This window comes from Oncorhynchus gorbuscha, linkage group LG05 (assembly GCF_021184085.1).
Source record: "Oncorhynchus gorbuscha isolate QuinsamMale2020 ecotype Even-year linkage group LG05, OgorEven_v1.0, whole genome shotgun sequence".
Taxonomy (NCBI): Eukaryota; Metazoa; Chordata; class Actinopteri; order Salmoniformes; family Salmonidae; genus Oncorhynchus; species Oncorhynchus gorbuscha.
In genome coordinates, this window is record NC_060177.1 from 40,727,890 (window position 1) to 40,741,549 (window position 13,660).

The 13,660-nt window shown below is 40.7% G+C and overlaps 1 protein-coding gene across 1 annotated transcript in view; it reads right to left on the bottom strand.

The window, feature by feature from the left end:
• Window positions 1–868: 868 nt before the first annotated feature.
• The window catches only part of kcnk5a (potassium channel, subfamily K, member 5a), a 71,749-nt gene continuing 58,957 nt past the window's right edge, over window positions 869–13,660 (bottom strand). Inside the window, exons 2-5 of the mRNA XM_046348534.1 lie at window positions 8,514–8,625; window positions 7,800–7,966; window positions 7,467–7,635; window positions 869–3,068 (exon numbers count right to left, since the gene is read on the bottom strand). Of these exons, the coding sequence (XP_046204490.1) occupies window positions 2,113–3,068; window positions 7,467–7,635; window positions 7,800–7,966; window positions 8,514–8,625 (1,404 nt within the window). The 3' untranslated portion in view covers window positions 869–2,112. The remainder of the gene's footprint in view (window positions 3,069–7,466; window positions 7,636–7,799; window positions 7,967–8,513; window positions 8,626–13,660) is intronic.

Below are 13,660 nucleotides of genomic sequence, written 5' to 3' on the forward strand. Positions count from 1 at the left end.
AACATCCTCCAGCATGACCGGTTTGGCGGTGGGTCAGTCATGGTGTGGGGTGGCATTTCTTTGGGGGGCTGCACAGCCCTGCATGCCATTAGGTACCGAGATGAGATCCTCAGACCCCTTGTGAGACCATATGCTGGTGCAGTTGGCCCTGAGTTCCTCCTAATGCAAGACCATGCTAGACCTCATGTGGCTGGAGTGTGTCAGCAGTTCCTGCAAGAGGAAGGCATTGATGCTATGGACTGGCCCGCCCGTTCCCCAGACCTGAATCCAATTGAGCACATCTGGGACATCATGTCTCGCTCCATCCACCAACGCCACGTTGCACCACAGACTGTCCAGGGATTGGTGGATGTTTTAGTCCAGGTCTGGGAGGAGATCCCTCAGGAGACCATCCGCCACCTCATCAGGAGCATGCCCAGGCGTTGTAGGGATGTTTTAAGGACATTACATCAAAGTTGGATCAGCCTGTAGTGTGGTTTTCCACTTTAATTTTGAGTGTGACTCCAAATCCAGACCTCCATGGGTTGATAAATTTGATTTCCATTGATCATTTCTGTGTGATTTTGTTGTTAGCACATTCAACTATGTAAAGAAAAAAGTATTTAATAAAAATATTTCATTCATTCAGATCTAGGATGTGTTATTTTAGTGTTCCCTTTATTTTTTGAGCAGTGTATTTAAGTGCCTTTGAACTGTGTATGGTAGTAGGTGCCAAGCGCACCGGTTTGAGTGTGTCAAGAACTGCAACGCTGCTGGGCTTCAACAGTTTCCCATGTGTATCCAGCCAACTTGACAACTGTGGCAAGCATTGGAGTCAACATGGGCCAGCATCCCTGTGGAACGCTTTCGACACCTTGTAGTGCCCTGAAGAATTGAGGCTGTTCTGAGAGCAAAAAGGGGTGCAACTCAAAATTAGGAAGGTGTTCCTAATGTTCTGTACACTCAGTGTATATCAATAATGTATAAGTCCAAAAATGTATGTAGCAACTGTGGATTGCCCCTTTAACAAAAAGGGCTGCATTTTCCTTCATTGTATAAATATCACAAAAAAACACCAATATGGTGAATATAAATCAAAGAAGTAAGGAGCAATCCTGAAAAATGTATTCACCCTTGCTATTTCATATTAACATCTCAAATTGATTGAAAAACTCAATCTTGTTTCAAACAAATGTTAGACGACCATATCTTCTGAAAACAGTAGTGAATTAATGTAGGACAACTTTATCTATAAGTCACTCCATTTAGTCTATAACCAGAAGGAGTTAATAAGTTCATAAACTCATTGTTTAATATAGACACATTATTTGATCGCTTGAGAGAAGACTGTTCGTCTTTTTCAATCACTCTGGTGCAATTTTCAAAAGCATCTATTACACTTTCACAATTCTTAGCACAAAAATCTAAACATTTAATCAAAATGGCTGTTTAAAAAAACTAAGTGCATTTACAAACAAATTCACAGTCACTTGTCCACTCCAAGTATCTGCTTTTCATTACTTTTTATATGATTATCTTGTAATTTCTTAATTTAACTATAACCGAATTAACATGCTCAAAACTGAAGACTACCGAAACAAAAGTGTATAGTGCCTAGTTACTACATTGTCCATTGTCATCCTTCATCAGCCAGTATTCTTCAATACGATCTATTATTCCTTCAATTCGGCATTTCAAAAAGATCAGTTTTGAAAATTGTGTAATGTATTTTCTGCTATCGGATTAAACTTTGGTTAAAATGACTAAATGGTGAGCCTGTTATTATCTGATGTATTGGTAACTAAGCAAAATGTTCTCATGGTATTTGAGAAAAAATTGCATGAAAGACTCGGAGATGAAAGATGCGTTCAACTCCAATGAAAGGTTTTGAACATAAGACACGGGCAATATACCACTTACATCTGAAAAAATGCACCAGAGTGATAGACATAAAACCTGTAATGTTAATTTCACAGTCTTTGATATTAACAGAATATTAAAAGATTTCTCCTTCATTAGATCCAAGTTCAACGAGAATGTGGCTATGCCTTAAATTGTAAAAAAATGTTTTTGTCATAGCAATGAAATTAGGGATTATTCTAAGTTTAGTTCAGTCAAGACCAGTTCAGTTCCTCAGGACTCTGTGTTGTCCTCCTTTGAATATTCCTCCACAAGCTTCTCATAAGAGTGGTCATGTTCTGATCCATCGCTGGTGAACACGGACTCTTCTGATTCAGAGCCCTGCTCCTCTTTGGAGTCAGTCTCCGACTCTACATTTTCATCGCACGTGGTGATTGACAGCTTGGCTTTAGCATCATCGTCCTCATCCTCCAGGTTGTTGTTGAGGACGTTCTCCTCGTCAATAAAAGTGATGTTCGCATTCTGGAAGATCAGGGACTGGTACTCTTTGGAGTCCCACAGCCGTCGACCACCCATACCGCAACCTCCACCACCGCCCAGGCTGCCACCTCCGCTGTCCTGGTCCACCTCTTTGTCCAGTTGGTTCTCGTACATGCTCTCCTGGTCCCCGTCCAAATCACCCTCACCATGGTCCTCTGTGAGCAGCATCCCGTTCTCCGAGCCCAGGAGGTAGTTCTTGGACTTTGAGAAGGCCACTGTGACGCGGTCGCTGAAGCTGTAGCGTCGCTTCTGCCGCGGTGAGCGGTCCAGGCTGAGAATAGTGTTGTCGTTGCAGGTAACTGTGTCGATGCAGCTCTGGGAGCGGTTCGTCTCCTTGGCCTTGTTACTGGCATCATTATCATCACAGTGGTCCCCGCCACCATCTTTCTTGACACCAATCTTTTTGATGAGGTCGTTGTAGCCTTCTTGCTTCTTGGACAGGAAGCTGAAGATGTTGACGTCGTTGGCGGTGGGCGGCAGGTAGAGGGGCTTGTGGCTCTCCTTGTAGTTCCTCAGCTCATTAAGGGAGAGCTTGCGCCGCTTGCGTCGTTTCTTCAGAGCCTTGTGGGCCTCCACGACCATGCGCACCTTCCAGTTAAAAAACAAGGAGAGCCAGGCCAGACCCAGGTAAATCCACACCTCCACAAAGTAACGGTACAGAGTGGGGTAGTCTGCATTTGGATCCACGCCTGAAAAAGGAAAAGCAGGAAGGGAAAGTTTGAGTATGTACAAATGTCAATGTCCAATTTTTCGAAAGAGGTACACTGCCGGTCAAATGTTTGGGGTTACTTAGAAAGGTGCTATTTTTCTGTCAATTAAAATAAAATAAAATAGATCAGAAATACAGTGTAGACATTGTTAATGTTGTAAATGACTATTGTAGCTGGAAAAGGCAGAATTTTAATGGAATATCTACAGTTGAAGTCGGAAGTTTACAAACACTTAGGTTGGGAGTCATTAAAACTCGTTTTTCAACCACTCCACAAATTTCTTGTTAACAAACTATAGTTTTGGCAAGTCAGTTAAGACATCTACTTTGTGCATGACACAAGTCATTTTTACAACAATTGTTTCCAGACAGATTATTTCACTTATAATTCACTGTATCACAATTCCAGTGGGTCAGAAGTTTACATACACTAAGTTGACTGTGCCTTTAAACAACTTGGAAAATTCCAGAAAATGATGTCATGGCTTAAGAAGCTTCTGATAGGCTAATTTACATAACTTGAGTCAATTGGAGGTGTACCTGTGGATGTATTTCAAGGCCTACCTTCAAACTCAGTGCCTCTTTGCTTGACATAATGGGAAAATCAAAATAAATCAGCCAAGACCATAGAAAGAATTGTAGACCTCCACAAGTCTGGTTCATCCTTGGGAGCAATTTCCAAATGCCTGAAGGTACCAAGTTCATCTTTACAAACAATATTACACAAGTATAAACACCATGGGACCACGCAGACGTCATATCGCTCAGGAAGGAGACACGTTCTGTCTCCTAGAGATGAACGTACTTTGGCTCAAAAAAGCGCAAATCAATCACAGAACAACAGCAAAGGACCTTGTGAAGATGCTGGAGGAAACAGGTACAAAAGTACGTATATCCACAGTAAAACGAGTCCTATGTCGACATAACCTGAAAGACTGCTCAGCAAGGAAGAAGCCACTGCTCCAAAACCGGCATAAAAAAGCAAGACTATGGTTTGCAACTGCACATGGGGACAAACATGGTACTTTTTGGATAAGTGTCCTCTGATCTGATGAAATATAAATAGAACTGTTTGGCCATAATGACCATCGTTATGTTATCTCAAGACATCAAGCCTGGTTGCAAATAGGTCTTCTAAATGGACAATGACCCCAAGCATACTTCCAAAGTTGTGGCAAAATTGCTTAAGGACAACAAAGTCAAGGTATTAGAGTGGTCATCACAAAGCACTGACCTCAATCCTATAGAAAATTTGTGGGCAGAACTGAAAAAGCGTGTGTGAGCAAGGAGGCCTTACAAACCTGACTCAGTTACACCAGCTCTGTCAGGAGGAATGCACCAAAATTCACCCAACTTATTGTGGGAAGCGTGTGGAAGACTACCCGAAACGTTTGACCCAAGATAAACAATATAAAAGGCAATGCTACCAAATACTAATTGAGTGTACATAAACTTCTGACCCACTGGGAATGTGATGAAAGAAATAAAAGCTGAATAAATAATAAATAATTCTCTCTACTATTATTCTGACATTTCACATTCTTAAAATAAAGTGGTGATCCTAACTGACCTAAAACAGGGACATTTTACTAGGATTAAATGTCAGGAATTGTGAAAACCTGAGTTTAAATGTATTTGGCTAAGGTGTATGTAAACTTTCGACTTCAACTGTACATAGGCGTACAGAGGCCCATTATCAGCAACCCACACTCCTGTGTTCCAATGGCACGTTGTGTTAGCTAATCCAAGTTTATAATTTTAAAAGGCTAATTGATCATCAGAAAACCCTTTTTTAATTATGTTTTCATAGCTGAAAACTGTTGTGCTGATTAAAGAAGCAATTACAACTGGCCTTATTTAGACTAGTGGAGTATCTGTAGCATCAGCAGTTGTGGGTTCGATTACATGCTCGAATTGGCCAGAAACAAAGACCTTTCTTCTGAAACTCGTCAGTCTATTCTTGTTCTGAGAAATTAAGGCTATTCCATGCAAGAAATTGCCGATCTCGTGCAACGCTTTGTACTACCCTTCACAGAACAGAGCAAACAGGCTCTAACCAGAATAGAAAGAGGAGTGGGAGGCCCTGGTGCACAACTGAGCAAGAGGATAAGTACATCAGAGTTTGTAGTTTGAGAAACAGACACCTTACAAGTCCTCAACTGGCAGCTTCATTAAACAGTAACTGCAAAACACCAGTCTCAACGTCTACAGTGACGAGGTGACTCCGGGATGCCGGCCGTCTAGGCAGAGTTCCTCAGTCCAGTGTCTGTGTTCTTTTGCCCATCTTAATCTTTTATTGGCCAATCTGAGATATGGCTTTTTCTTTGCAACTCTGCAACTCTTGTTTGGTAACTTTTTTTTAGCCGAGCAGTCGCAGATAGATATTTTTTATGGCACGTAAACACCAGTCTGATTTGCATCCGTCTCAGTGGACTAATCCATTGAGGAGGTCCAATAAGAAGTGAAATGAGCTAAGATCTATAAGGCACATCTCTCTCAGGAATGCGCACTCTCCCACCATTTCATGCACATTCATTGTTTCATAAATTGTGTGAATCGTTTTCCCTTTACATGTTTGTCAATCAATTCCCCATTACATACTGTATATCACCAGTAGCAGCTTACATTGACCGTTAATTCCGCTAATAAACTACAATGTTTGTTTGGTTACCGTAAATTCTGTTAATGCATTCCATATAGTAATAGTAGTCAATTACCGTTCTCATATTATCGGGACACTTTTGCAGAGCTCACAACATATGCTACACTTGAGAAACAAATGTTGCTTTATTTCATTCAATTTTCAGAGTTGTCAATTTATTCATTGTGTTTTGTTTGGAGCGCTCCTGTCAATGTTAAGGATACACACCTGATTACGCATATAGAAGTAGGCATAGGCTACCTGGCCTGCGCGCAAATGTAGACCTATAAATTGTCTTAACTTGAGCTTCGAAGTAATTTTCTCTTCATTTCAAAACAGGAAGTAAATGAAGTATGTTTTTAGAATCCATTGCGAATGACAATAGCTTTTCAATGTATTAGAAACATATTTCCAGCGCTCTCCCTTTTGATAACCACTCGGCATGAAAGGGAAAAATGTAACGTTCTGATCGTGTGGAAACTTCATAAAACACCTGATTAGTTTTAATCCCTTGCAGAAATAGCCTAAAGTTTTGTCTGTCCGGAGCTCACTGGCGCAAGAAACTCTGAGAGTCCAGAATATTTTATACAATGTTGCAAATCAGGCCGACACAGTTGATACAATGTTTAAAGTTTGTTAAAGACAGGCAATGTGTAGCCAATGGGATTTTATAGGATTTTTATTTTTAATCATCATATTTTCTATGTTTTTATTTCTTGGCTTTATGTAGGCAAGTTTTTACATAGTTGGCAATGGCAATAGAAGTTACTTTTATATTTGTATAATTTTAATTTAGATAGCATTTAAATTAACCACATGACTTTTTAAAATCAAAATTAAATGAAACTGTTCCACGAAAATGTGCATATAAAAATCAGAACCGGCCCTTTCCTGTTTCAGCAAGACAATGTTCCTGTGTTCCTGTCCATACAGAAATAGGTGTCGAGATCGGTGTCGATGAACTGACTGGCCTGCACAAAGCCCTGACCTCAACCCCATCGAACACCTTTGGGATGAATTGGAACGATGACCGCGACCTAATCACCCAACATCAGTGCCCGACCTCACTAATGCTCGTGGCTGAATGGAAGGAAGTCCTCGCAGCAATGTTCCAACATCTAGTGGAAAGCCTTCTCAGAAGAGTGGAGGCTGTTATAGCAGCAATGATTTTGGAATGAGATGTTTGACGTGCAGGTGTATAATTGGTTTTATTGAAACACATAGGGTGTGTCTATATATGGAAAAAAACATGTTTAAAAATGTAGACCAATTGATTGGTCGAAAGAAAATACATTTTTTGGGCAGGGACAGTCCAAATACGAGTAGACGGCTCACTTTCCATGAAATCGTCCTCTAAGTGGAAACAGCAAGAATGATTTGAAATGGTCTGTTTGAGATACAAGTTTGGGTTGGGGTTTAAGTGTTTTCTCTCCCATTTATGCTTTCGCCACAAATACGAGTATAGGACGTCAACAACATTATTTTTTGTATGTATTAACAGAATATAAACTTTTAAAAGTGAGATTATCACTTCACAGTTTTATTAAGCACATTTCTGAGGAAGTGGGAACATTGTTGCATGAGAACTACTTTACCATATTGGGTAAAAAGGTGTGTTGAAAATAAGAAGTACCTTACAAAATACAAGTTGGCAAAAAAATATCACTTGCAAAGTGTAAGGACAAATATCCATAAACATGCAAAAAGCTTGATAATGCAAGGGGAGGATGAGCTTACCTGCTACAAGGTCACCAAAGCCAATCGTGGTCAAGGTGACAAAGGAAAAGTACAAGCCCTCCACATAGGTCCAACCCTCTTGAGACATAAATACAAATGGGGGGATGACCAGATGGACCAGTACACCCCAAAGGACAAAGATGGCTGTGCAAGTGAACTGGGCCTTTCGCTGAAAAACAAAAAATAATGCAAAAACCGATGAAGTGAGTTAAATGCAGTGGGATGCAAAGAAACACATTCACTCATTTCCCTCTGATTATTTTAACTTAGACAAAGACAAATTAGCCATGTTAGATGAAAAAATATTTACAAGACAAAAAGTATCTTTCTTACCAGTGAAACCCCTCTCTTGGTAAGGTACTGACCCAGGTGCTTGGCCCTGCCTCCAAAGAACTTCCCCAGCTCACTGATCCAGGTAAGACAGAGTGGCACCCCAAAGAGCCCATAAAAGATGCAGAACACCCGTCCCGCTGACGTTTTGGGGGCAATGTTGCCATAACCTGTCAGAGCAAGAAAGGATAGGAAGGGGTTAATAGTAGTATTCAAATCAACAGCATTCAAACCTTAACACTTCAGATAACAAATTCTACCAAAAGAACGCACATTTAATAACCACAGTTTATAAAATATTTTTCAGTGATGAGAAATGATAGAGACTTGGCAAGGCTGAATAAACATGTAAAATCATTCAGAGTACCAAAATAAGATAAATTACTCTGCTGACAAACTAAACCAACAATAAAGACCAGTTCTTTAATCTGGCTTTTCTTTACCCGATCCCATTTGATCTGTACTGTACATTTAGATTATACAGACATGGACTAAAAGGGCAAGCAGTCCACCCTAAATGAGAGTTTATCCCATTAGAGTAAAGTTAAGCAGATCATTACTGAAAGATTTTGAAATAAGATCCACATATCCTTGCACAATAAATTATTATGGAATATATTCCTGTCTTGTTGCATCAGTTACGATATTCCATTTTCTCCTGACTATAAACCACAATTACATAAGCTCCATGTGACACTCTCAGGACAGTTTGCCTACCTATAGTTGTGATGACAGTAGCAGCAAAGATGACAGCATTGGGCCAGTTCCAGTTGTTGAAAGTCTTGCTGCCAGTGATGGTGACACCTTGTCCGGCAGCATCCGACACCACCTGGGCACAATAACAGCAGCAATTGAAAGCAACACTGGGACACATGTAATTTCTCTCGCTATAAACAGCCCCATTTCCCATACCACATCCTTCCTGTGAGCCGCTGATTTTATCTCCAGATGTACTGATGATCCAATGATCAAAGCGCCACCACTGCGACCTGTATGCTCTAGTTGGCTGGCCCTCGCTACATACTCGTCGCCAGACCCACTGGCTCCAGGTCATCTATAATTCTATGCTAGGTGAAGCTCCACCTTTTCTCAGCTCACTGGTCACGATAACAACATCCTCTAGTAGCACGCGCTCCAGCAGATATATCTCACTGGTCATCCCCAAAGCCAACACCTCCTTTGGTCGCCTTTCCTTCCAATTCTCTGTTGCCAGTGACTGGAACGAATTGCAAAAATCGCTGAAGCTGGAGACATACATTGCCCTCATTGACTTTAAACATCAGCTATCTGAGCAGCTAACCGATCGCTGCAGCTGTACATAGTCCATCTGTAAATAGCCCACCCAATCTACCTACCTCATCCCCATATTGTTTTTATTTAATTTGCTGCTCTTTTGCACACCACTATCACTACTCACACACCATAATCTGCTCATCTATCACTCCTGTCAATCTGCTAAATTGTAATTGTAACTGACAGTTAGACTTACAGGTTATGTCGTTGTCTTTTGTTTGAATTGTTTACGTGTCCGCTGTGCGGGGGAAATGATAATACAAGCGGAACTACGTAGCTAATACTGTTGTAACGGGGATCCTTATTGTAGCAACACACTTTTGGAAGGAAGGCAATCCTGCGCTGCGTTAGCTAAGTTTTCATGTCATCGGGTGTAGTTCATAAAGGTTGAAGAGTGTATGTTAGGATGAAGTGTGAATTCATGCCAGGAATAATACGTGTGAAGTTTGATTTCCTCCCTTCTGTAATAAGCAGCCAATGAGGTATTTTTTCCTTTATTCATGTGTTTAATCTGAACCCGTTATAACGCTGGTTAAACTGTTATGCATGTAAGCACTTCAGAGTTATATCAAGCTAATAAGTCACTCGTAAGATAAGGTTGTAAGAGTGTGCTTAACTGTATTTTTCATGTACTTTATAGTTCTCACGGAAGGTGATAATTCTGACTAAAACTACAGAATAAAGCCGCCAGTTAAGAAGGGTTGTGCTCGTGGTTACTGAAGGGAGCTACAGGAATTACTTTGCTACTATGGCCTATTTATTGCCTTACCTCCTCATGCCATTTACACACACTGTATAAAGACTTTCTTTTTTTCCCTATTGTGTTACGCTTCCATGTGTAACTCTGTGTTGTTGTTTCTGTTGCACTGATTTGCTTTATCTTGGCCAGGTTGCAGTTGTAAATGGTTAAATAAAGGCTAAAAAAATATATGTAAAAACAATTGCACTCAAGGACCCTAGAGGCCCAGTTCTAACCTGAAGGGTTTACAATTTAAAAAAATACTGCATATGCTGGTGGAGTGACACAGGAAGACGAGTACTTTTTGTCCATAAACAACCATTATGCAATTACACAATCAAAGACAAAAAGGACAAACTGGGTTAACACACATCGGCTGGTCAAAATCACAGCCTCTATAATTTTAACTTTTTTAAATTTCACCTTTATTTAACCAGGTAGGCCAGTTGAGAACAAGTTCTCATTTACAACTCTGACCTGGCCAAGATAAAGCAAAGCAGTGCGACAAAAACAATACAGAGTTACACATGGGATAAACAATCATACAGTCAATAACACAATAGAAAAATCTGTATATAGTGTTTGCAAATGAAGTAAGGAGGTAAGGCAATAAATAGGCCAATCGTGATGAAGTAATTTGAACTGAACAAAGGTTTTGGCCTTAATGTCATAATGTAATGCATGCCGAATTCAGCCGCCTTCCACAAGGCAGGGACAGCTATGAAGCGTCACGGATGTTTCTATATATATTTGCCTCTCTGCTTGACATCATGTGGAGGTCTATAATTTGATTCCTTGGGAGCAATTTCCAGATACCTTTCCAGATACCTGAAGGTACCACATTCATCTGTACAAACAATAGTACGCAAGTATAAACACCATGGGACCACACAGCCGTCATACAGCTCAGGAAGGAGACATGTTCTGTCTCCTAGAGATGAACACACTGTTGTACGAAAAGTGCACATCAATCCCAGAACAACAGCAACGGACCTTGTGAAGATGCTGGAGGACATAGGTACAAAAGTATACATTGTAAGTATACATCTATATACTATATACTATACTATATATATACAGTGCCTTGCGAAAGTATTCGGCCCCCTTGAACTTTGCGACCTTTTGCCACATTTCAGGCTTCAAACATAAAGATATAAAACTGTATTTTTTTGTGAAGAATCAACAACAAGTGGGACACAATCATGAAGTGGAACGACATTTATTGGATATTTCAAACTTTTTTAACAAATCAAAAACTGAAAAATTGGGCGTGCAAAATTATTATTAAATATTTGGGCAGAAAAAGCATGTGCGAGCAAGGAGGCCTACAAACCTGACTCAGTTACACCAGCTCTGTCAGGAGGAATGGGCCAAAATTCACCCAACTTATTGTGGGAAGCTTGTGGAAGGCTACCTGAAATGTTTGACCCACGTTAAACAATTTGAAGGCAATGCTATCAAATACTAATTGAGTGTATGTAAACTTCTGACCCACTGGGAATGTGATGAAAGAAATAAACACTGAAATAAAATCATTCTCTCTACTATTCTGACATTTGACATTCTTAAAATAAAGTGGTGATCCTAACTGATCTAAAACAGGGAGAATTTACTCGGATTAAATGTAAGGAATTGTGAAAAACTGAGTTTAAATGTATTTGTCTAAGGTGTATGTAAACTTCCGACTTCAACTGTACACACACACACACACACACACACACACAAAAACAATATATATATAAATGCAACATGTAAAGTTTGATCCCATGTTTCATGAGCTGAAATAAAAGATCATAGAAATGCTCCCTATTATGCACAAATTTGCTTACAACCCTATTATTGAGCATTTCTCCTTTGCCAAGATAATCCATCTACCTAACAGGTGTGACATATCAAGAAGCTGATTAAACAGAATGATCATTACACAGGTGCACCTTGTGCTGGGGACAATAAAAGGCCACTCTAAAATTTGCAGTTGTGTCACACAACACAATGCCACAGATGTCTCATGTTTTTAGAAAGCATACAATTGGAATGCTTACTGCAGGAATGTCCACCAAAGCTGTTTCCAGGTAAATTAATGTTAATTTCTCTACCATAAACCACCTCCACCATAATTTTTTACGAATTTGGCAGTATGTCCAACTGGCCTCACAACCGCAGACCACATGTAACGACGCCAGCACAGGACCTCCACATCCGGCTTCTTCACCTGCAAGACCAGTCACCCGGACAGCTGATGAAACTATTTCTGTCTGTAATATAGCTCTTTTGTGGGGATAAATTCATTCTATTGGCTGGGCCTTGCTCCCCAGTGGGTGGGCCAGTCTCCCAAGGGGGTGGGCCTATGCCCTCCCAGTCCCACCCATGGCTGTGTCCCTGCCCATTCATGTGAAATTCCTAGATTAGGGCCTAATTTATTTATTAAAATTGAACGATTTCCCTATATGAACTGTACCTCAGTAAAGTTGTTGAAATTGTTTATATTTTTGTTCAGTATACATGGTCCAGCATGTTGTTTCCTCTCGTGTAGCAGGGTACATGTTGGTGATATTTTGGAAAAATGTTGTAAAAACTCCCACCACAATAAAAGACTGCTCCGGTGAGAAGACTCTTGCTGGCTAATGTTCTTGCACAGTTCGTTGAGTGCTTGCTTGATGTTTGCTTGAGATGGTATTGTACACAGCTGTGATAACTCATGTGAATTCACTCGGCATTTAGAAGGGTTGGTATTTTAGCATCAGAAACTCCAGGTCGGGTGTACAGGAGCTCATGGAAGTTTTAAACTTTGGTACACCAGGAATTGTTGATGAAGAAGCCCCTCCCCCTCCCCCCTACTACTCTTACACGAAGCCGCCGTTCGATCCATAAGGAAAATGGAAAAGCCATTTGGTTGAATAGCAGAGTTGCATGTATTGTCCGTAAGCCATGTCCTGTAAAAACAACGACACAGCATTACCTGATGTCCAGCTGCAATTGAAGTCTTGCTCTGAGTTCAAAGTTTATTTTCCAGCGATTGGACATTAGCCATCAGGATACTAGGAAGAGGAGGCTGTAGCCAGTCTTTCAGCATAGCTTGGAGTCACCCTTTCCTTCGTCTCAGGCATTGCCTTCAGTTATCTAGATCAGCAGCAACAAGTAAGCCTGCTGTGTGGGGAACAAAAGAGCTTATGTAGTATTCCAGTTCTGGGAGGCTGAGAGTGTGTAGCTTCCGATTTATGACACAGAAGTAATTGTCATCGTAGGAAATTGGACAAACATTCTGAGCAAACAAAGTAATAATTAATGCAAAAATAGCCATAAAAAAAGGTTGAGTAGGAACGGGCAAGACGGGGCACCCTCCTCAGCACCACCATCTTTTAACTTTAATTACAGAATCCATCAATCTATGTGTGTGCTTGAGCAGCCACAAGGAAAAGCCAAAGAAGCCCATTACCCCAGGCATGAGCGTACACCGTTCGGCAATAACTTCTAAACTGGGATGGGGCAATGCATTTCCACACACCAAAGCTCTTTAGATTCATCCAAATGTGCTCGAGGGCAAAATATGCTTGAGCTCAAAAGTGCTGGCAGAGCAGCAGATGAGGGCTCTCTCTAATAACGGGCCTGCGACAGTTCAGCTCTGTAATTAGTCAAGCACTAGAGGAGCAAATTCCTTTGCCTGCTGAATCAACAGTCATTCTTCGTCTTCATCAGGCCCCATGACAAGAGAATTGATGGACTTGGTAAAAAAGGGACACAGAGGACCGAAAGCAGTAGGTGGCCATCCTATCGCTTGCTGTCGCCACAATGTGTTATAGGGACCACTTGCATGTACAATCGGAAAATCAGT